General features: G+C 37.0%; 1 protein-coding gene and 1 long non-coding RNA gene across 2 annotated transcripts; one reads left to right on the top strand and one right to left on the bottom strand.

Moving 5' to 3' along the window:
- The first annotated feature begins 6,254 nt into the window (after positions 1-6,254).
- On the top strand, positions 6,255-6,811 carry LOC118726029. Its single transcript, XR_004990196.2, has 2 exons — positions 6,255-6,433; positions 6,685-6,811. It is a non-coding gene; the product is annotated as an uncharacterized LOC118726029 (long non-coding RNA).
- ADAMDEC1 (ADAM like decysin 1) lies at positions 6,752-23,576 on the bottom strand. The gene is made up of 14 exons (XM_036450392.2): positions 23,436-23,576; positions 21,303-21,421; positions 19,941-20,014; positions 19,098-19,176; positions 17,526-17,602; positions 15,945-16,131; positions 15,662-15,724; positions 14,893-14,964; positions 14,429-14,598; positions 13,801-13,882; positions 13,021-13,151; positions 12,039-12,216; positions 8,942-9,024; positions 6,752-7,038 (listed from the first exon to the last, which is right to left on the bottom strand). The coding sequence occupies exons 1-14, from the start codon at positions 23,482-23,484 to the stop codon at positions 7,032-7,034; spliced, it is 1,371 nt and encodes a 456-aa protein (XP_036306285.1). The 5' UTR covers positions 23,485-23,576; the 3' UTR covers positions 6,752-7,031.
- Between the last annotated feature and the right edge of the window lie 787 nt (positions 23,577-24,363).

Here is a 24,363-nt window from a genome sequence, read left to right as displayed (position 1 = left end):
TGGGGAGAAATAGCAGTGTTCCTCCTGATCAGATTGCATGCATTCATAGAAGTATATGTTAATCCATTTTCATGGATCCTTATATTCTTTACAAATAATACAAACTACAGATGTTATATTTGTTCATGTGAACATGTTTTTGCTGCCCTGTGTTCTGACTCTTGAATGTGGCCCCTATCATAAGATCACTCTCTAAAACAAAACATAGATCCAGGCTATATGGAATTGCATTCCACAAACTATTCTCCCATTTTTACCTAATTTCTTTGAGAATTCTTCCCACTTTCAGTAAAGCTCAATAATCATAAGAGGACTTTACCAGCTATGGAGACACCAGAATACGGTAAATCATGAAAAAGCCCCAGCCAAAGTGGCTCAGTGGTTGAGCATTGACCTATAAATCAGGAGGTCATGGGTTCAGTTCCCAGTCAGGGTGCATGCCTGGGCTGCAGGCTGGATCCCCAGTAGGGGGTGTGCAGGAGGCAGCCAATCAATCTCATCATTGATGTTTTTATCTCTCCCTCCCTCCCTCTAACTTCCTCTCTTTGAAGTCAATAAAAATTTTAATTTTTTAATAGATTGCTTTAGAGTTTGAAGGACTTATAAGTATCCTTTGGGAGAGTTTGTTTCTTTTTGAACCATAACTTTCCTCAGACATTTTATGGAACTGTCTTTTCCCATTCTCTCATGACTTGTTCTGGTTAGTGCCAACCTATGTGTTAGGTGATAAGCTATGTGCTGAGTGCTAAGATGTTGGACCTGTGGACCCTTGTACTCTTTCCTCAAACCATCATTCTAAAGAAAGTTCCCAGAAGAAACTATTCAGGGATACCTTCTGGCATAAGATTCCAGAACACCTGCTTCAGAAAACCTCCCTTAAAACATGGCATTGCCTCATACTTTTTCATGATTTAAAAAAATTAAAAATTTTTATTGCTTTCAGAAAGAGGATGGTAGAGGGAGAGAGAGATAAAAACATTAATGATGAGATTGATTGGCTGCCTTCTGCACACCCCCTACTGGGGGTCCAGCCTGCAGTCCAGGCATGCACCCTAACTGGGAATTGAACCCAGTCAATGCTCAACCACTGAGCCACTCTGGCTGGGGCTTTTTCATGATTTATTCTGGTAAAGTCCTCTCTAACATGCACATTCTTAATCTTAAACCTGGAAAATTATTTCCTAAACCACATTTTCCATACACACACTCTTCTTTCCAAACATGGCTCCTTTAATTCAAAATATCTCAATATTTGTCTCTCCCTTAAAATGATCACAATCCTGTTTCTCACTTTCTTTTCCAAAAAAATATACTCTATGACTTCCTTCCTGGAGGGCTCTTCTCTTATTGCTGTGTCCTCTTCGACCACACATGGCGCTACCTGACATTAGCAAATTCTCTTCAGCTCTCCCTCTGTTGCACTTCAGAGCCTCTGCATTCACCACCATCCACAATAATTTTGATCCATAAAATCAGTAATACCACCCTCCTCCCCCTGGTCCCATATGGCTCTTACTCTCTTCTCGTGGCTGAATGGAATCTGCTTCCATTATATTCAGCATCCTTGCTCATTCCAACCTTCTGGGACAACTTGTTTTCCCAATTTACTGTTTGTAGGTGCATCCATGTTTGAATGGAATTCTCTGAGGAAACGTATTGGCACATGCCTCCTCACAAGATATTGGCCTTAACTTTCAGTGTTATCTATGGCTTGACTAGGTCCGTCTTTCCTTCTAGCCTAGTTTCTAAGCATATAGATTCTTTCTTCAGTTTTTTTCTAGTCCAAGAAAGCAGCCACGTTTAAAAAATATTTTATTGATTTTTACAGAGGGGAAGGGAGAGGGATAGAAAGTTAGAAACATCCATGGGAGAGAAACATCTATCAGATGCCTCCTACAAACCCTCCCTTCCCCCACTGGGTACATGCCTTGACCAGAATCGAAACCTGGGACCCTTAACTCCGCAGGCCAACACTCTATTCACTGAGCCAAACCAGTCAGGGCAGCAGCCACATTTTTTTTTTTTTAATTATGAAACAACACTAAGAGCAGGTCAGATCTATTTTCTCCGGGTCAGTTGTTATGATATGAAGTTTCCAGAGAGTCCTAGGAATCAGCCTATATGCAACCACAACAAAGACCAAGATGCCTTTGAACACTGAGGAGACTGCCGGGTCTGGCTTAGTCACATTGCTTCTGCTCACTTCTCTCCACTTTCCTACTTCAGGGAGTAAGATGGTTGGAAGAAACATTAACTGTAACCTACTTTTCTTAAGTGGTTTCTAGAAAAAGAAAACAAAAGAACATTTTAAAGCCCTTCCAGCTGCTTGGTTCATGTAGTCCTTTTCATATCTATGTTCTTGTTTGCTTCTTCTTGGGAAGAGAGTATAATTAATCCCCACCCTCTGCACCAAAATATTTTACATGCTGTTACTTTATCTTCTTTTAATTTATACAAAACACCGAAAAAATGATTTGATGCTATAACCATTGAAATATATGGACAACTTTCTTATTAAAAATTTTAGCTGTTAGTTTTTCTTATTGGTTTCTAAAATATACAGTGAATAAATATAATGTTCAGGTGCTAAGACTTCGGTGCACTGTCCCAGAAAGAGAATGTCATATCTGAGGTAAACTCCAGGCATCCATTTACTTGTTGTGTGACATTGGTTAACTCTTTCTGAATGTCAATGTTATCATCTGAAAAATGGAAACATCGCTAAACTAAAGGGAGCATATGAAAATTAAATAAAATGACTTATGGCAAGAACTAAGGACAGTGTGTGGGTGAAAAGGGCCGCATGCCAACCTGACAAGCTCAGGGGAGTCCTGCATGGCGGTTTTGCAAACTCAAAGACTTACAGACACCACAAAGGATGGTCTGAAATTAAATTTTACCTAAAAGCAGTTATGGTGTAGTTACATCCTAGGCAACCTCTGACAAGGTCAACCTCTACCTTAACTGAGCCTATCTGTTTTTTGGCATCGGTAATAACAAACCCTTGAAATGTTTAGGTAACTTGTAACTTCCCTTTTTCTGGACCCCCTGGGGCACAACCTGATGTGCCTGGGCACCAGGACAGATGCCACAGATTTCTTCATTGTTATCATGTTAATTTTTCCTGCACTCACCTAAGTATGTGTCTATTATTTTACATTTTATCCAATCCCAGGGGCTCCCCCTTACCCCCCCTTTTGCTTCCTCTTGCCTGTCTACCCTATCACTAATGGATCTCATGCAACCCATCTACTTCCCTTCCTTTGATTGCAATTTATAAATATAGATGTAACCCGCCATTTTCTGGAGCGCTGTCTCAATCCATTGAGGTTCTGCTTCCCAGCAATTGTGATGGTTTGGCTCAAATAAACTCACAAAAATATTTTAGGTTTGAATATTTTTATGTTAACAAATGTCTAATAGCTATTAGCCTAAATGTCTTTCCTCATTTAATGGGTCCTAAATTCACCTCATTATTCACATCACCCCCATTCTGCCTGAAGGCATCTCACTCCAGGCCTTGGTGAAGGCTGAGGCCTAACCAGAACAAAATACAGAGGAAAGAGGAAGTCATCCTTTTTTCTTCCTGCCTGACTGCTGGAGCTAGGATATCTCACCTTGTTTCCTGCCTTCGAACTGAATTATACCATCAACTCTTTGTGTCTCCAGTTTGCAAATATCAGATTGTGGGACTTCTTAGTCTTCATGAAAGGGGGCAGAGATAGAATGTTGGGGAACTAGTATTGTAAGAAATATTAATCATGCTCTGTTAACCATAATTGTTTATTCTGATTAAAGAAGTCACATTCTAACCTGGCTGGAGCTGACCTGGAGATGCAGCCTTCCACCCTGTAAGGAGCTGCCTGTTATCATAGAAAGATTAACAATTATGTTGCAGAAACCAGAATTTCCAGCCCTTTGATTGGTCATCATCTCCAGCCCTGTTTGCAGACCTACAGCCTGCTTACCTGTTAATTGTCCATTTGGCACTCCCTTTGGCTTTTTCTCCAGCCCTTGCATATCACTAAACCCTTTGAAGACCCCTAGTCCTTTTGCATATCTGAAAACTGCCCTTTTGCCTACTTTTCCTTTGTAGTTCTACCATACTAGAGGCCTGATGCACAAAAATCATGCACTTGGTGCTGGGAGGTGGGGGCAGAGGGGGAGGTGTCCCTCTGGTAGTCCGGGACCTTTGAGGGGATGTCCAACTTCTCCCTGTGGGAGTGCACTGACCACTAGGGGGCAGCTCCTGTGTTAAGCAGGATTGGGCCAAAACTGGCTCTTTGAGGGGTCCTGGATTGCAAGAGTGTGCAGGCCAAGTAGGGTGACCCCATCTGTGCATGATCAGGGCTGGGGAGGGACATAGAAGGTTGGCCAGCTAGGGAGGGACTGTGGGAAGCTCCTGGGTGTGTCTGGCCTGTCTCACTCAACGAGCTAAACTACTGGTCAGACTATCTGCCCTCTGGTGATCAGTGCACATCATAGTGAATGGTTGACTGGTCAATTGTCTGCCCCTTGGTGGTCAAAGTACATCATAACGAGCGGTTGAGTGGCCTTAGCATATTGTTAGTGTATTATGCTTTGATTGGTTGAACAGATGACCAGACAACCTGACACTTAGCATATTAGGTTTCTATTATACAGGATAAGCAGCTGGCTAATAAAGGATTGAAGAGCAGATTTTTATGGCTAACTTGCTCCTCTCCCATACTGTGGGCAATGTTGGAATAAACACACATATATGATTCAGCCCCATCTCTGCTTAATTGGCTAGAGTAGTGATAGGCAGCATGGATCCACTGTTTGTCCGGTTACATTCATAACCACCTGAGCTAATTTGTCATAATCAATCAGTGTATCTCATATATATATCATTTAAATAAAAAATATAATCTGTCTATCTGGATAATTCTGACTAAGACAGGTTTTATGCAAATTGACCAGACGTCCTTTTGGATGACCTTCTGGATGAAGCCAGAGCTGTAGCCGCAAGATGGGGGCAGCGGCCCTGACTATTAGGGAGAAATCGCAGCTTCCGCGGTGGTTCTGAAGGCCTACTCTTGCTTGAATTTTGTGCACCAGGCTTCTGGTTTAATTATAAATATTTGCAGGTTGATTCTTAGTAATGGCTGTATTTCATAACCAGCTCATGATATTCCTGAGAATTTAACAATGGGCACTAACCAGCCAGTATAAGCTGTCTCCAGGACACTACTGGCTATAATCCTTGCCACTAAGGCAGTTTGACTGTAAGAAACCTCTACCTAATTTTGAGGTAGAAGGGAAATATTCCTAAAGAAACATGTGTTTTTCCTTGGAGGGATTGGCTGGAAGTTTGTACCAGACAGTGGGCAGGGGAGATAAACATGCTTTGGGGCTGTAGCCAGCTATCAGTGGCTCTGACCTCAGCTCCAATCCTGACACTTGTAGTGCCAAAACCCCCAATAACCCCAAGGTAATGGAAGGGGAGACAGCAGCCAGGGCCTTCTGAAAGGCTGCTCCTTTCAAAGCCCAGTCTTTAGAAGTATGTCTAAGTCCCTGTTCTCCCAGCACAGGCATGGATGAAAATGTCAGTAATTAAAAAAAAAATAACTGTTGAAATGTATTTAGAGAGAAAAACCTCAGAGAGAAGTCTAGTCTCTTGTGTGATTGGCCTCAAGTCATTTCATTTTGAGCATTAAAAGACGATGGGAAGGCCCTGGTGGGTGTTGCTCAGTCGGCCTGCACTCCAAAGTGGTGCATGTTGGATTTCCAGTCAAGGGTATGTACCTGGGCTGCGGGTCCACACCTTACCCCTACTTGGTGCTCATGCTAGAGCACCCAGTTGATGTGTCTCTCTCACATCAGTGTTCCTCTCTCTCTTTCTCCTTTCATCTCTCCCTTCCACTCTCCATAAAAAGCAATGGAAAAAATATCATCATGAGGATTCACACACACACACATACACACACACACACACACACAAGATGGACCGCCTAGCAAATGACCAGAGAGAATAATGTCTAATTACTAGAGGATTTAACACCTAATGGAAACCCACAACAAAGTTTGAAAGTATTCATTGTAGAAAATTAACTCACAGAAAGCTTCAAAAAGTTGTGTTTTTATTCATTGACATTATGGTTTATTAAGTCAATAGGTGAACAAAGCATTTCTTGATGGCTGAATTAAAATGTAAAAAAAATGTAGACTTTTCAAGATTAACATTATCTGTGATGGGGAAAGGATTATGCATGCTACAATTAAAAATGTTTATATTTAATTGCTCTTTACATTAATATTGAAAAATACCACATTTCTAAGAGCAAGGCAAGTAGAAGACAAAGGAGTAATAATAAGTGACACATGAACCAAAGGTTTCGTTCATCAACTCCCAATGTTATTTTTTTCATGGGTTATAAACTAATAAAATGAAAGTGGGGTTAAAATGCAAGTCCCCTGGAAGAAACTGGTTTGGCTCAGTGGAAAGAGCGTCAGCCTCCTGACTGAAAGGTCCCAGGTTCAATTCCGGTCCAGGGCATGTACCTTGGTTGTGGGCACATCCCCAGTAGGGGGTGTGGAAGAGGCAGCTGATCGATGATTCTCTCTCATTGATGTTTCTAACTCTCTATCTCCCTCTTCCTCTCTGTAAAAAAATCAATAAAATGTATTTTTAAAAACAGAACATTAAAAAAAAAAATACAGGTCCCTGTACTTTTACAATTCTGGATTGACTCTGAATAATTTCTTGGTATGTCTTAAGGTATTTTTCTCAAGAGCTACTTTCTTTTGATTTCCAAAGAGACAAGCTAAACAACAGCTTCATGATCCTTAAAAATGCATTAAAATCTAGGTCTTAGGAAACAGGCAATTTCTTTAAGCACCTCTATTTCCCTGTTACCTGGACTGGCAAAAATGTAGAAAGGATAATGACAAATAAAAAGCAAAATACATCTAAGAGCAAAGGTGAACATACATAAGAATTCTGGTATGTTTAGATTTCTTGACTCTTGTCCTGGCAGGTAGCATCTCAAGTAGATTTTTTAATTCATTCAATGACTAAAAGATAAAAAGTTTGGAAGCCATGGTTAGTATAAAATACAAAATATTATGTAATCATGATACTTAACATGTATGGAGTTTAAATAATATTAACAACCCTACTGAGAGACAATATCATTTGGTCGATTTTACAGGAGTAAACTTGGCTGAAAGTCCCACAGTTCATGTTGGATGGAACTAAGAAAAGAATTTAAGTTTCCTGAATTCAAGTTCAATTATTGTTGCAAGTTACTAAATTGTCGATCTGGGCCCAGCCGTGGGACATGCCCACCCATCACCCCAAACCCCTAAAGAATCAAAATGATATTTTTTGCAATGCTTTGCTCCATTTTTTGACAGAGTTAGAAGATGGGCACAATTTCTAGCCTTTCTTCCAGAGTGGCCCGCAAAAGGGCTTCAGCAAGCCACGGTACACAGTATTCTGTAAATAATGAGGTGATGCTTCTTGTCTATTCCCCTGCCAGTCCTTTCCTGAGAAGGTCAGTCAATGGAGATTGATTTAATTATTTTTGGAATCTCCCTCTAGTTTCAAGTACAGAAAATATTCATGAAAGAGGAGTAGGAATAATAAGTTTATTCCCTGTAATGTATGGTTTTTGTTGTTATTACCATTTTTAGATTTAGAGATGATTTTTTTTTCCACTGAAAAAAACACACACATCCTATTCAGAGCAATTGGGTTCCCTCACCCAGCTCACACAGGATTGTAAAAAGCACAAAAATAATATGTGCAGTACAGTTTTTTGAGACACTTTAAAAGGAGCAACATATTTTTCAAGTCATTTTCTCCTCTTCCTCCTCTCTGGCAACCATCAGCTTGTATCTGTATATATTAAGCATGTTTCTGTTTGTTTCGTTTGGTAGAAGGGGAATAAAAGGTGCAAACTTCCAGTTATAAAATAAATAACAACTATATTTTAGTAAAAAGATAAGATACTTTTTTAAAAAAAGAAATAAAATTATAAAATCCTATAATGTGTTTTTAGTTTTGGGTTTTTTGTTTTTTTTTGCTTTCCTGACTACCTCACAAATTACAACTATGATTTCTTAACCAAGAATAAATTTGTTCATCAATTAGGGCTTTTTTTATATGAACTTTTTAATAGGACCCAGCAATCCTTCTTCTGGGTACCTACCCAAAAAACTTGTAAACGTTTATTCACAAAGATATATGCACCCCTATGTTTACTGCAGCATTATTCATGGTGGCCAAGACATGGAGATAACCAAAGTGTCCTTTGATAGAGGTTGGGAAAAAGAAGATGTGGTACAAGATATACTATGGAATACTATTCAGTCATGAGAAAAGATGAAATACGGCCATTTGTGACAACATGATTGACTTTGAGAAGAACTATATTATATGATTTCACTCATGTGTGGGATATAAAACTGAAATGCACAGATACAGACAGCAGTATGGTGGTTACCAGAGGAAAGGGGGCCAAATGTATGGTGACCAACGATGGTTTGACTTTGACATCAACACACAATGCAACATATGGATCATGTATCATAGAAATGTACACTTGAAACCTACATGATTGTATTAACCAATGACACCCCGGTCAAGTTAATAAATAAAATAAAATAAAATGAATGTTTCTTCTCTTACCTTAGCTAACATTAAACTCATCACTACCTTACGAAAATGTAAGCAATTTTTAGCACATATTTCAGCAGTCCTAATCTCACAGATGACAACATAGCCATTTTCTCATTAGTGTGTTAGTTATTTTTGTTCATAATGATGGCTTATTTTTTCCTTCTTGAGGCTGTCATTTTTAACTGTAAAAATTGTGTTTTAATAGGTTATAGAACTCAGTGTCACATCTTTCTTACATACGAAATAAAAGTGAGAAAATGTTTGACAAATAAAGAAAGAAAATAAAGGTCTTACATCAGAGTCTCTTCTCCATTGTCAGCGTCATTGGCAGGTTTCAGCATGCAGGTCACGGCCTCACAAGAAGGATCGGTGCATTCCTTTAAAGCACACACAGTGGAAAGTGGGCTCAGCACTTTCCTCTGAGGAATTCGGGCACAGGATGGCAATAACGATTCACTTTTTAAATTAAATTATTCTGCTGTACAAGTGGTAAAGGTCTGGGGTAATGGGTTGGTCTAGTAGGAGTCAATGGGAGGAAAAGGGGACATATGTAATACTTTTAACAATGAAGATTTCTTAAAATTAAAAATTAAAAAATTTAAGAGTGATAGAAACTACCTCTTAAAAGGACAAAAATTGAACTATTCAAGAATCACCCCAAATAAATGTGTCCTGGATGTTATCATGTAAATTCATTTAAAACTTCAAGGAAGAATATTTTTATGCTATAAACACTGAAGATAGAGAAAAAAAATATTTTCAATCTTCAATTTGTTTTACCAAGATTGCATAACACTGATAATGAGAACTGGTAATTAACACACAGACACTATTCTCATTTATGGATATAAATGCAAAAAAAACTTAAATAAAACATTAGTTAAGCATCATTTTATTAATATAATAACTCTCAATTACAACTATGTAGTTGTTTGTTTTGTTTTTCGCCAATAGGCAAGGGTGTCTCAACTGCACAAAACAGAGTAACATAATTAATCACATTAAGAAACTTAGAAAGAAAACAACTGTTATTGTGATAGATGGAAAAAACTAGGTGGTAAAAATTCAGTAACCATTATGGCATTATTTAAACATACAAAAAAACTGTGAACAGAATTGTGTATCATTATGATGAAGAAAGTCTGTTTGATATACAGCAAATATGTCTAATAAAATAAAGAATAAGACAGGGATTATTTGTAGTCTACATTTATATGGAAATGGTGGTAAAAGTTATGAGACAAGAAAAAGATATAAAAGTGTAATAATTGTAACATAAATCACATTTTCACTATTTGTATGTCATAAAATTCTTGACCTGGAAAAAAAAAAATAGGTTCAACTCTAAAAATATTGGCTAAGTCACTAAGATAGCTGTTTAAAATAATAACCAAATAACATAAAAAGTCATAATAAATTAGAACCAAAGATTTAAAAAAAACTTTACACATACTAATAACAACAAAAAGAAAATACTTCAGAATAAACCTTTAAAATGTGTCAGAATTACATGGAGAACTTTATATATAACTTTTCTGAAGAACTTTCCAGGCAAATTGTCTTTTATGACAATAGTTAATATTGTGAAAATGCCAGTGGCTTTTAGTGAAATATGAATTTAATGAATTTCAATCTGAATCTCAGTTGTATTTGTGGGCAAACTGACAAAAAGAATACCCAGAGTTATATGGAAAAACTAACATTAAAGAATTGCTATACAAATTCTGTATGGATAGATTATAAAGAGATGATAGATATGAAGAGAGTTACTGTAAAAGATATTAAAATGCATTGTATTACAATTCTAAAAATAGCATGATGTCTGTGGTATGATATCTAGACAGATAGCATTATTAATTTTATTATTTTTTAAATGTATTTTATTGATTTTTTACAGAGAGGAGGGAAGAAGGATAGAGAGTTAGAAACATTGATGAGAGAGAAACATCAATCAGCTGCCTCCTGCACATCTCCTACTGGGGATGTGCTCACAACCAAGTGCATGCCCTTGACTGGAATCGAACCTGGGACCTTCAGGTCCACAGGCTGACAGTCTATCCATTGAGCCAAACCGGTTAGGGCAGAATGACTACTTTTAAAACCTAGAAAACACTTAAATATATATATTTTAAAAATGGCACATTAGATCATGGGAAAATGGATTATTCCATTAAGAGTACTATATAAAGTATACATACTATGTATGCCATTTGCCTGCTGGGATTAGAAGTAGCTAGGGTTATGAACAACTTTACTTGTCTTGCTTGAGCAGCTATATGGGAGTTGGAGCAATCACTTTAACACTCCATATCTCATTACAATTAATAAAATATTTGGAATATTTGTTATAAATAATTAAGTTATTCTATGTAATCTCCTAATACAATTCAACAGCTTAACATTTCTGGCTAAATATGCTGAAGCACAGAGAGACTTTGTGCCTTCCCCTTTTTAATAAGACCCCTTAAAGCAATGGGTAAATCTTGCATTGCAATGGGATGATTATTAGATTTGTATCCTTGGAACTAGTTACTCAGACTTTCTGAGCCTCACTGCTTCTTCTCTCATTTGGGATCATAGCAAAACCTATTTAGTAGGTTTGCTGTGATTAACAGGTTTGTTGTGAATAATAAAGGAGGTGTTGTGCTAGTATATACAAAAGCATTATGTAGACTGACACATAGGAAATCTCTTCAAATATTAACTCATTATTTTAGTCTTAAAAGTAAAAGATTGCTTAAAAAAAACAAACAAAAACCCATAACAACAACCAAAAACACACCACCGGAATGCTCTCTTTTGCAAACTTCACATGGAGTGTTAGCAAACATCCTATCAAAAATTCCCCAGAATACACTGATGCCTCCAAGGGATTAGATTTTACAGACATCAGCAGACCTAGAGCTATTATCTTAGATACACAATGTTAATAATCCATTTTTACAAGTTTGTTCTTTTTTTCTTTTTTTTCCACTTTATTCACTTCTGGGTTTACATATTGGCTGCATGAGAGACAGCCAACTCTCTCCATGGGGAGGAACTGAGATGGGTCAACAGATGATCCACTGGGACTACGTGGCACAGGATTCCTGACTGATACATTTAGGAAAGCTCCTAAGTGACACATTATAGTTAATGAGTTACCTCTTTGCATTGAACTTCATACAATCATGTCATAACCGTATCCTGGCTTTTGAAATGCTTTTCAAAAGATCCCTAAAGTCAGTGCAAATCTTTTTACTATGATTCCGAGCTTGTCTATAGAAAAAAATTTCCATGAACCCCCTCTTGCCCCCCCTCCCCCTTTTTTTTTTTAGAAAAGGAAAAGGGAGGAAAACAGGTGAGCCACAATCACTCTAATAAGTTTATGAAACCATGGACATTTCCATACCTGAAGAGAGCCACAGTCGCATTCTTCCCCTATTTCCAGAAGCTGGTTCCCACACACTGGTCTTGTTATTATGTTTTTAGGAATTGGTGCTTGCAGCAGGCACTTTGGTTTTTGAGATAAAATGTATCTTTCAAAATGTGAGCGGCAGGATGGACTGAAATCCTTTGGGAATTTTGAACTGTAAGCAGAAAACAATCAGGGATACCATGATATACTGTGATACACAAACGTGAGAACCTGACTTGTCTGAAACTATTTCCACCTCAACGGAAATTCTAAATTTAGTTCTGTCTAGGCCTGCCCTGTGTTACGTGGGGGAGGTGACAGAGCATGCTACTATGCTGGTTGGAAAACTGTTTTTTCTAGACAGTTATAACACTAAAGTAATTTAAATTCCAGCCTGGATTCAGTACTGTACTAATTGGCTGGAGCTTCACCATTTGTTGTCTTTAGCTTATTTAGCCACTGAGCGCTGAGCACTAAGTGATAACAATAACATAGGGAAAGGAAGTAATTGCAGACTTCTATGTTCTATGTTCAGGAATTAGTTTTATTCTTTGTTTTTTCCCCCCAAGACCTTGCAAGCATCTGGTTCCAGAAGGTAATTAATAATAGAAAAAATTGATTGACTGATTGATGAAGATAATTCTAATCATCTTAATTAGATACATATTTTTAAAAATATAGTATTTAAAATTAACATAACATAGTCACCAAACTTATGCTCTATCTTGGTATATTTGAAAATTCTTAAATAATGAGCCCTAATAACTAGTAAAACTTATGCATCAAGAGGCTTGAGGGTGAATTAATGGGATACATAACCCTTTGGAAAAAAAAAAAACACACACACACAAAAAAAACAAAAACAAAATCACAAAATAATAAAAACAAAAATATACCCATCCAATTATACACCAATCTGAATTTTTTAGGATTTAAGAAACATGTATTTTTTTCCTTTAGGGTGACAAAGTCTCACCTCAGATATTGACTCATTACACAACTCCCAGACGGACACTTAGTCTTATATGGAGCATCAGGCATACCAAGAGCATGACCCAACTCATGTGACATCACTCCGACAAGAGCCACATTATTCTTTTTCTTAGCCTTAAAAACATGCAAACATCTGTTATTTCTTTGTTGATCCAGTTAGCTCTTAATTGATTCTATGTTCAGTAATAAAACGATAGTTTGACAAATAAAAAAATAGTCATTAAATTTCTTTTCCTGCCATTGGGCATTGTAAAATGTGAGTAAACAATTGAAATGGTTGGTTCCTGTGAATCAACCACGGAGTCAGTTCTTAATAAACATTTGCTATGATAATTTCTCAGTAAGCCCTGGTTATATTAATACATTCTTCATAGGAAGTACTAAAAGACACCATTCTATGTATCCAGAGGCCTCCAGCTATTGACATTGGTAGTGGCTGGCCACATCGCACCAACATGCATCTTGTCTGACCTCTCTGGCCATCAATACTTTCGGCCACAGAGAACACCTGAATTCTCTTTCTCTCCTAACCTTCCTGCTCTTACTTCCTAATACCAACTGAAGAGTTAAGCCTTCTGGAAGAATCAATGTAAGGAAATATTCGGTTCTTTCATCCAAGGACCATGGTGCATCAGTAGTTTTATGTCTACCTTTATTTGCTGACCCAGCAAATGCCCATTGTACCAACTTTATAAAAGGCACTATGCTGGTTCTCATAGAGAGGATATAAGACCACAGAGAGCTTTACTATAAGTTTACAAACCTCAATAATAGCAACCGAAGTTGGGGAACACATGGAATTCGAGGCTGCCAGCCCGACACGTCGATTGTTGAAGCCAATTCCACTGTATGAAAGTTACAGGTACACAGTCATAACCTGAGTCTTTAGCACCATTAGCTGTTGCCAGTTATGTTTTAGATTTCCATTGTTACCCTACCCTTTTTATATTTACTAGGGTCCAGAAAAGCTTATATTATTCCATAAAATTATTTTTAAATACATATACATATATATATATATTTTTTTATTGTTAATAGTATTACTGATATCTCCCATTCCCTCCCCCTTTACCCATCTCCTCTCAGCTTCTCCCCATCCCCATCCCACCCCCACCCCAGATCTTCACTACCCTATTGCCTGTGTCCATGGGCTATACATATACCGTAAGTATATAAGTTCTTTAGTTTATCCAAGAACGTATTCCATAGAATTATAAAGCTTGAATCAATTTTAGTGATCTCACACAGGTCTAATAATTTCACAAGTGAATTGCTAAGAGTAGAACTTCAAGCTCTCTGATAAGTGGTTGGGGTTGTGTATCTCAACAAGTAAACTCTGCCAAGAAACCTTTGGGGTAACTATATGCCTGGCCCTGGACATGTATGCTCACCTGAGTAGCTGAGCATGGTCATGGGGCCTCATTTTCCCCAAGTTAGAGCGGTGCCAATTCAGAAAGTTGTCAAAGGTGACGCCTGCGTTGGGTGCCACCTTTATCTTATCACCATCAGACCAGATTTCCATGCCTACCAAGGCCACTTGAACATCTATGGTGTTATAAATCTGTGGAAGGAGCATTTTTTTTTCATAAAAAAATTGAGACATCTTTTATGTTTTAGATCTTTTTGCTGACCACAAATGATGGATACATGTAACTCATTTTGAAAATGAAATTCTCAAAGTTGCCTTTGCTACAATATATATGATTTGACCTTAATATTTATCCTTAGCTGCTAAATTTCTCAAAACTGCTGACCTTAAACCATTGTGATCCTCCCAACTCCTTAACTTGGTAAAACCATAGGGAAGCCTCAGGTCCCAGTGTGGAGTCACATGTTTACAGGACAAATATCTTACCACATTGAGTAGGTTCATCACACCAAACACAAAGCTTCTTATGGAAGTTAGATTTCCCTTATACAGGTTATACTGTAAAATACAAAATATCAAGCATGATTAAAATCTCAAACTATAGTGAGAAAGTTGATGAAATATAGATGTACACATTTTAAGGAAAATTACACATTTTGATGCAAACAAATGTCCATTTATTCCATAACCTACCTTACATAAGATTTTGTGTTTCAACAAATTGTATTTCAAATGTAAGATTTTATTGGTAAGATAAAAATTAGGCATTGATGTAAACTTTTAGTTTCTTCCATTTTTACATTGAATAAGACAAATTAATGATTTAAATGTTTTAAGCCAATTCAATCTTATTAAAATTTGATTATAAAATAATACTTACCTAGTTAGAAGCACTGATTCTGGTATTTTTTAAGTATAGAAATATAACTTGTAAAATATAACTTTGGGTCTACGTTATATTTACATAATATAGTAAAAATTTAAAAATAACTTAATAACCTATTCAATATTTTCAGTACTGTGCTTGATCTCCTGTAGGTATTCTGGTATTTAGAATATTTATAATATATGACTATTTTGAATATTAAAGGGGGTGGATGAGCAAAAACTGTTGTTGGCAAGACAGGTAGAATAGATAAGACCATTAGGAGGACAAGCACCGCATTTTCAGCCAGAATAATATGTTTGTGTTTGCCGATAAGAAAACTTAAGTGTTGGCTTAACTTGACAAGAAGCACACATATTTCATACTCACAAAGGCATGATCCAGCACCAAAAAGAGATCAATGTATTTCTCAGCCCGAAGAAAGTTTTCTTCCTTTACGCAGAGTAAAAGAACATCGTTAATAATAATCTTTACCCTAAAAGTTGGGAAGCTTATAAAGAGGTTTATTTTTTCTTCAGAGGAAAATTAAATTGATCAATATGTAAATAAATCACAGGTTTTCCTGTACCAGTCATTGCTGAGCACAGCAGTCTATTACACGTCATTGCCGAGCCTACGGAAAGAAATGGTGACATAGGAAAGCTACATTTACCTCTGAGCTATTGAGTGACCTAGCGGTCCGAATGCGGCCTTGTTTTCTGCCAACAGTTTTTATCCCACAGGTGTGGTTCGCCGGATCTGTCTCCTCCTGGTTATATGTCAGGACAGCATGTTCTTCTTGGTCTGTGCTTTTCAGGGGCTTGATCATATATCTTTGATCACGATGTGTGAAGAATCCCCTGTGAAACAGAGACTCCTGTTTGAGGGTTCTCTGCCACATTTGCACATACTGACCAGAATGGATTAACACCTCTCCCTCCATCCCAAACTCACAGACACAGTACTGATTCATTGGCTTTTGGCTATTTTTTTTCCCCCAATTTAAGAGATAATCAGTATTTTTCAATACTAAAATAGAGCCTGTTTTATTTACTCAGATAACTGTGAACAATAATTACTAAGATGAAGCTATACCAAAGTAAAATTTGTCCATACATTTAACATATATTTCTTGACATGTCTTAGAAAAACAAGGGAGAATAAACTAAAGAAGTATATAAATACCAAGAACCCCAGGGAAGAGAAAGAATGATGAACAGATTAGCCCAAGGAACAGTTTGGAACTAGTAGTTTAAAGAATTCCACTTTGTAGTAATAAAATTCTTTCAGAAATAGAAAGTTGAATCCATATGATGGAGTATTACAAAGCTTACATAACCATTTAAGGTTTCATTTGTGAAAGTATCTTATAATAAGGGAAAAGGCTTTGATGTTGTGGTATGTGAGAAGAACAATTATGTGCGTTTTATTTCATATTTCAGCCACATAAGAGGTATATCTGTCTATATGCACAAAAAGCTGCAAAATGGGACAAAATGTTAACAATAGTGATCACACAGAGGTAACATTCCATGGTGGTTATTTTCTTATTTGGTTTTTCTTACTTTCCAAAGTTTTCCTAATTGGTAAGAATTACCATTTATTTATTTATTTATCTATCTATCTATCTTTTTTAATATATATATATTCTTAATTTTTTTTATTTTTATTTTAATTTTTTTTTTTTTTTTTGCAGAGAGGAAGAGAGAGGAAGAGAGAGTTAGAAACATCGATGAGAGAGAATCATTGATCAGCTGCCTCTTGCACACCCCCTACTGGGGATGTGCCAGCAACCAAGGAACATGCCCTTGATCAGAATCGAACCTGGGACCTTTCAGTCGGCAGGCTGATGCTCTATCCGCTGAGCCAAACTAGTTTCGGCAAGAATTACCTTTTAAATAAGGATAAATACCACACGCACATACACAATTTTTTTTTCAAAGTGTGTGTCATCATGACAATTGCAAAGTAGACTCTGACAAAATGAAACAATGTCTTCAGGGAGTGGGATTGGTCAATGTGAAAATGGATCCAGATCTCATCAAGGTCCATAGTATAGCATCATGTTTAAATATTGCTAGGACTAACTTTTACTGGATCAGCAGATTATAAAATGATTGTAAGGATGATACAGTCAGCATACTATTGATGGAAGCATTTAACCAATATAGTATCAGACACAATATCCAGGAAGACATTTACCTGTGTAATACAATGATGGTTGATGTTTAATATTCTGGGGAGTAGTTCTTACCTTAACCCATTACAAGTACTAATGCTGGCAACAGAATTCTTATCATTCAGGATGTGTCCTGTATAGTAGCAGTGTTCCTATGGTTGGAAAAAAGGGGAAAAAATTAACTATAAGAATAAATAGGTCATAATTGTGGTGGAAGCTGTTATCTTGAATGTGTAGGAAAGGTCTTTGAGTAGTGACCGTGGCCAGACCAATTCCAAGAAATAAGCACAGTGGGAAGCTCAGAGGTTTTATGAACTGTTCCACCACCAACCCTGGAACTGAGCCCTATTGAATGACTGGGCTGTCTTTCTGATGCTATTGGCACTAAAGGAAAGTCCAGGAAGGCTGAACCTGAGTGGGCTCCTGCTGAAAGTGCACGCTATAGCCGAGAAGTAGCCAGCTGGCCTGGGGTCCTCAGCACTCCCAGAGAACGCTCAGAGTTGAGGGACAACTTGTGAGAATTTGGCTCCCTTTGCTGAGTTCCTAAGACACTGTACATACCACATCAATAAAATGGGGTACACGTTTTTCTAGATTCTAGGGTCCTTAAAACACCACACGACCCTCCTGAGCCCTCATAATAATTGTTCTCCCTTACTGTAGTAATTGCTGTATTAGTGGAATTTCTTTAGTATCATCAAAATCCCTGAGAATTTCTCTAAAACTAAAAATTTAGAAATTTTGCTCAGGTGAGATCCATCTGAGCAAAATAGGGGTCACTTTTGTAGACTATTTTAAGAAAGCCAATGAATAACCTCCTATTAAAAAATAAACTGACTTTTCTCAGGGTTGACATTCCATTAGTGTTTACATTTCCTTTGGAAGAAATCTTGTTATCATAAACACTTTCTCATAGAAGATTGTACCACGTGAAAATATCAGCCATGCACTTGCATATGAATTAATTTATCATCAGATACTTTCCTTGGAGGTCAGTGTTAGCAAGAATCCAGGCAGATGTACATGAGATGAGAATTTCCATGTGAGTAGGACAGAAAGAGACATTTTGTGGCAGAAGTCTTATCCGTGGCATTTTTTAGAGATACACACATTGGAGATGCTATGGGGGTGGCTCTGAGAAACTCACTTAACTTGGTAATACTCCCCGAGTAACCTTTTTGTGATCTTTTTCTGTTCTTTCTTCGGCATTGATTATTTATGTCTGACATCTAGGCCTTGGCATAATTTGTAGGGTGGTGCTTTAACCAGATATACACTATATTAATGAAATAATTTATATTCCATTGTTGACTTCAGGATAAATGCATGTGTCATCAGAAAATAGTAAATAGTTTCAGGACATTTTAAAACCTATAGAGGAAACTATTTTTAACCTACAGACAAGACAGTTTAGGAAAAAAGTAGAGACTTTTGCTTACTTCAAAAAAATGCAGCACTTGGAAGCCTCCTAATTCTTCTACCTTTTAAAAATGCTGCCTATGCTTTTTAAATCTGTTGACTCATTGGATAGATAAGCAACTGCTTTCAAGTTCTTCAAACATTTTTTTTAAGTTGTTCTTGGACTTATGAATCTTACAGCATAAGTGGCAGATCCAGAAAGAGTCCCAGAAAGTGTTCAAAACCTACCATGTGCTGAGAGCTTGTGGTGATTTCCTCTCCTCTGGGTGAGTAGTAAGTTTCAGTGTAGTCTGGCCCCAGCAGATGCCTGAAGAGAGCAGAAAGTTGCATAAAACACTCCCTGTGCTAATAAAGGCTAATTAATACTCCTGACCTAATTTCTGGCACTAAAGCAATTATGTCTACACTGAGAAGGTGTTGACATTCTGAGCCACCGATTTTTTTCCAACATTGGAACTCTGCTGCTGATGCAAATCAAAGCATTAGCTACTGTACCTGTTAAATCTGAGGGAAGAAATGGCCTTTGCTGCCTTGTGACTGCAGATTATTTATGCTCAAAATGAGTTATTTGGGGATTCTTTGCACAAAGGACAGATGCTTCACAGGATTCCTGAAGGGTGCTGGGTCACACATATATGTACAAAGGACCGCTGCACTTTGAGAGAATTTTATTGACTGCTATAGAACTTGGGAAGGCCCATCCCTGGGATCAACCTGAAGGCTGTGCGCCCTGAATGAACGTGGGGCATTCATTCTTATAAAAGTAATGGAAAGTCATATCAAAGGTTTAAAGTGTATCTGGGCAGAAAAGAATTTCTGCAAATTCTAAGAAGAATCAGGGAAGAATGTCATTTATATGAGCAGCTCTCTTTGCTTTACAATTTACATGTAATTTCCTAGGAAAGCATCAACATATCTGAGATAACATTAGCACAAATGCATCTAAAACATCTAAAACTCAATGTACTTGCTGAACTTTACCTAAAATTACACTAAATAAGGTCTCAAGATTTATTTTTCCATATTCTCTTAATACAAATCACTGATTAAACTTTGAGACAATTAACTTACTTGGTTTTTTGTAGGTAGAGAACGACTTCTCCATTTAATGTAATCTGATACTGAAGTTCAGGTTCATATTTTTCCTTAAAAATGTAATTATACAATATCAATTTATATTTCTGAGTCTAGCTAAAATAAACACAATATAATAATATATGTCATATAGAAGAGTAATTGCAAGTGCATTTAAGACAAAAGCATATCTCTCGTGCCTTTATAATGTGTAAAAGTAATATATCTCTTGTGCCTTTATAAGATGTAAAAGTAATGTAAATTGTGTATTTAGATGGATTTCAAAAAAGTACAATGACACGGTAATGATACTTAGAGATTAAACTAATCTAATTTAAACTAATGTGAGATACGGACTAATCATTTGCCCCATGTACAGTAGACAGTCACTAATGGATTACTAATGGGTTAATAATAAGGCACATATTTTATTACTATAAAATAAAACCATATATGCTATAGAAAATCAACTCCCCTGCATATGTATGTGTGTGTATATATATATATATATATATATATATATATATATGCCTAAGTGACTGGCTGACCATCCGGTAGCTAAGACATGCACTGAGCAGCAGGGGGCAGATGCTCAATGCAGGAGCAGAAACCACAGGCATGGAAACATATAACAGACTAATGAATCTCAGAGGGAAGGAGGGAGGGGGGAGGGCGAGAAGAGATTATTCAAAGATCTTATATCATACTAGAGGCCCATCTGTGCACTGGTGGGGTCCCCTGGCCTGACCTATGGAGATTGGGCCAAAACCAGCTCTACTACATCCCCTGAGGTGTCCCAGATTGCGAGAGAGTGCAGGCCAGGCTGAGGGACCCCACCAGTGCATGAATTCATGTACCCAGCTCTAGTAGTTATATAAAGTAAAAACTATAAACTGACGGAAATATTTGCAATAATGTAATAGTAAAAAAATTAAACATCCTTAGTACAATTAAAAAATCTTACTAATAAAATAATGTTCAGTTATCCATTATAGACAAAATAGCCAAGGAAAAGGCAATTCATTTGGGAAGGGGAGGAAGGGAGGAAAAGGGTTTGAGGAGCTTGGCAAGGAATAGTGTAAAAAATGGCTGCCTTTCCTGGGCTCCTTTTTTCCTGTCCCTTCCCTCCATACCAGAAACTTGAAGAAATGCCTAAGTAACTTTATTCTTTCTGATCAAATAAGGCAGTTAACTCTCTTTCTGGTGCTTAATTGTAAAAGCATTCTAATAAATTCCATGTTCTCTCCTGGATGAAGATTAAACCATGAGATGTTAACTATGACATCACTTCTATTAGTTAAAAGGCTCTTTTTGTCTCTTCAGATGATTGTAAAACCCACAGTCATTTACATTACTTACCTCTTTACCATGTATCTCTGTCTGGTTGTTCTGTATTTCTCTTTTGTGCAAAATGTGCAGTTTTTTAGGACGAACTACCTCATAGCCTTCAAATTCAGGTACTTTCCTTATGGCTGTTGCTAACGAAAAAGAGACAATAGTGATATAAAATACTGAAGGAGTTTGTTTTGGTTTTGCTTGGTTGGTTTGTTAAAATGGCCTGGGCGACCGTATTCTCATTGAGAAAATAAACATTAAAAACAAGTTTTTCTTACTACTGGAACTTGGAAAACAAAGTTTTTTTTCTTTTTGCTCTCCATTTCCTGACCCCTGGTTCTGAAAAGAAATAATGATGATAGAACAATGCTTTGGACATCTCCCAATATGTGTAAACTCTGGGCCACTATGCCCAGAAAGGGCAGGTTTTGAATTAGAATACAATTTATGGGAGCCAGGAATTCTTCCTGTAGTAATTGTTTCTTCTTCCTCTATTGTCCTCTACAAAATTGTGTGAATTGTTCTTTTAATGTTCTCAGTGGTCTCTGTATTTCTTTTTATGTATTTTGCTCTCTGCAGTACAAACCCTGACTAACTCCCTCCCCCGAAAAAATCAAATATATCATAGATCCCTAGCTGGTTTGGCTCAATGGACAGAGTGTTGACCTGTGGACGAAAGGGTGCCAGGTTAGATTCTGGTCAAGGGCACATGCGTGGGTTGTGGGTTCAATCCCCAGTAGGGGATGTGCTGGAGGCAACTGATCAATGGTTCTCTTTCATTATTGATATTTCTTTCTCTTCCTCTCCCTTCCTTTCCGAAATCAATGAAGAAATATATTTAAACATATTTTATAGACAGATAATTCTTCATTCTACTAACAGTTATTTTATTCCTCAGTGCAACAATAAACCATTATGGTCTTTCATTAGCATTTGCTCTCAGACTTTAGATTTCATAGGAAATAATGTTTTTGTTATTCTCAGTTGGAACAATTTTAAAGCATAAAGAGCCAGAAGAAAAAGTTTATGTAGACTAAAAGTTCTAGATTTACTTGGAATTACATTATGTAGAGAATTTTCTATTTTAGTTGCATATAGTAAGAAAATAACAGGTTGGAGCCAAAATTTGAACTTGAATCCTAACTAAATGACCTTGTAAGTAATCTTGTAAAAGTTATTTCAATTTCTATCAGTTTATTTTCCTAAAGTAGAGGTTGGTATAAATATCACATAACATAAACTTTATAAAATGATTTAATACCAGGTGGCAGGCACACCTTTATCCATTTTTTTTCTTTACTCATTCAATTATCCATAGAAATTCAGTTTTGTTTTTAAGTGTTTCTATTTTCACAGACAAGTTTCAATGGTTAGAGACAAATTCTCACTCAAATGTTGACAGTCAGTGTGACTTTAGGCAATTCTATATCTGGCTCACGTGGACAACCTGAAAGGAAACAGTAAGTCACAAAATCTCTTCTAATGAACCCTCAAAATTCTGCTGTGATGCTATCCTAAGAAGCATTCACTACACATGAAGAAAAGAGCATGCATAAATATACTACTAACAGTCTTTATCAAAAAAGAGTATGAATCCTATTATGGAAAGAGTTCTGAAATTGAAATTAGAGAGGGTTTTAATAATATCTAGTCCCAACTCTAATACTAATTGGTCAGTTGGTCAATTAGTTTTTAATTTTGCTTGTTGATGTGATTATGTCTAACAACTCTAATTTTTACTTATACGTCTTCCTTGTCATCAACCCTAGTGCAGCACTTGAACAAATTGTTTATTTAGGTAAATTACTGTCTTTTTACAGGGTAGATATATTAATGTTATTTAAGATAACATGGATGATGACGAGAAAATTCTTGAATTCTGGTCTGGAAGTTAATTATCTGCTATTATTACAAAACAAAATATAGAACTTGTAGAATCTTGGAACAAGATAAAATTTCAGAGACATCCTAATTAAATTATTACGCCAATCACAACACCTTGACGATGAGCACAATTTATGTAAATTGAATAAATATACTAAAATACAAAAGGTAGTGATGTTTGGATAATATGAGCATGCCACTTTCTTAAGGGTACTTTAAAAATGCATTAAATAATTTGACTTTTGTATAAAATGTCAATATATCAGCACTTACCTTCAGTTTGTACAATGAGCCAGAGGACAGAGAGAAGGACGAAAGACATGTTGGCGACTGCAGCTGACTGAGAAGTCCCACACAACACAAAGATGTGGTCTTCTCAGCTATTTATCTCCCCCTTGTTATTACAAACTGAAAAATAAATCTCAAACCTCACTTGTGAGATTGGGACACGTTTACTAATGGGGTTGAGAAATTGCCAAGAAACTGGAGTATCAAGATCATGAGAATGTTCCTAACTGAAGAGATGTGTTTATGTCTGTGGTATGGTCTGTTAAAAATCACTTACAGACAGCTGCTGGTCCTAGTGCCTTTAGAACAGTAGAAAAGTACCAGCTGAGGCTTTTATGCCCATGTACATATTCACATAATTGTCAAACTAACTGAACCGTCACCCTTGTTCTTCTAGAACCTTACAGAAATTGATCTACAAAATTAGAAAACAACTCAGTAGTCTCTATGTATTTTGTGAAACTGGCACAGAAAACACAAAATTAATAAAACAAGTAGCTGGCAAAGTTACAAGCTAGCATATTGTAATCTCTCTGTCTTTCAGTCTCCTTTTCTGTGACTATGGGATGATAATAACAATACCTACCTCAAGCTTTTTATAAATTAATATTAGAGGCCCGGTGCACAAAATTTGTGCACACAGTGGGGGTGTGTCCCTCAGCCCAGCCTGCACCTTCTCTAATCTAGGACCCCTCGAGGGATGTCGACTGCCTGATCCCACCGGGATCAGGTCTAAACGGGCAGTCGGACATCCTTCTCACAATCCAGGACTGCTGGCTCCCAACTGCTCACCTGCCTGCCTTCCTGATTGCCCTTAACCACTTCTGCCTGCCAGGCTGATCACCTGCTAACCACTCCCATGCCAGCCTTATTGATGTCTAACTGCTCCCCTGCCAGCCAGCTTGCCCCCAAC

This window comes from Pipistrellus kuhlii, unplaced genomic scaffold (genome assembly GCF_014108245.1).
Source record: "Pipistrellus kuhlii isolate mPipKuh1 unplaced genomic scaffold, mPipKuh1.p scaffold_m20_p_21, whole genome shotgun sequence".
Lineage (NCBI taxonomy): Eukaryota > Metazoa > Chordata > Mammalia > Chiroptera > Vespertilionidae > Pipistrellus > Pipistrellus kuhlii.
The sequence above is the reverse complement of the archived record's forward strand: the minus strand, read 5'-3'. Positions and strand labels throughout refer to the sequence as shown.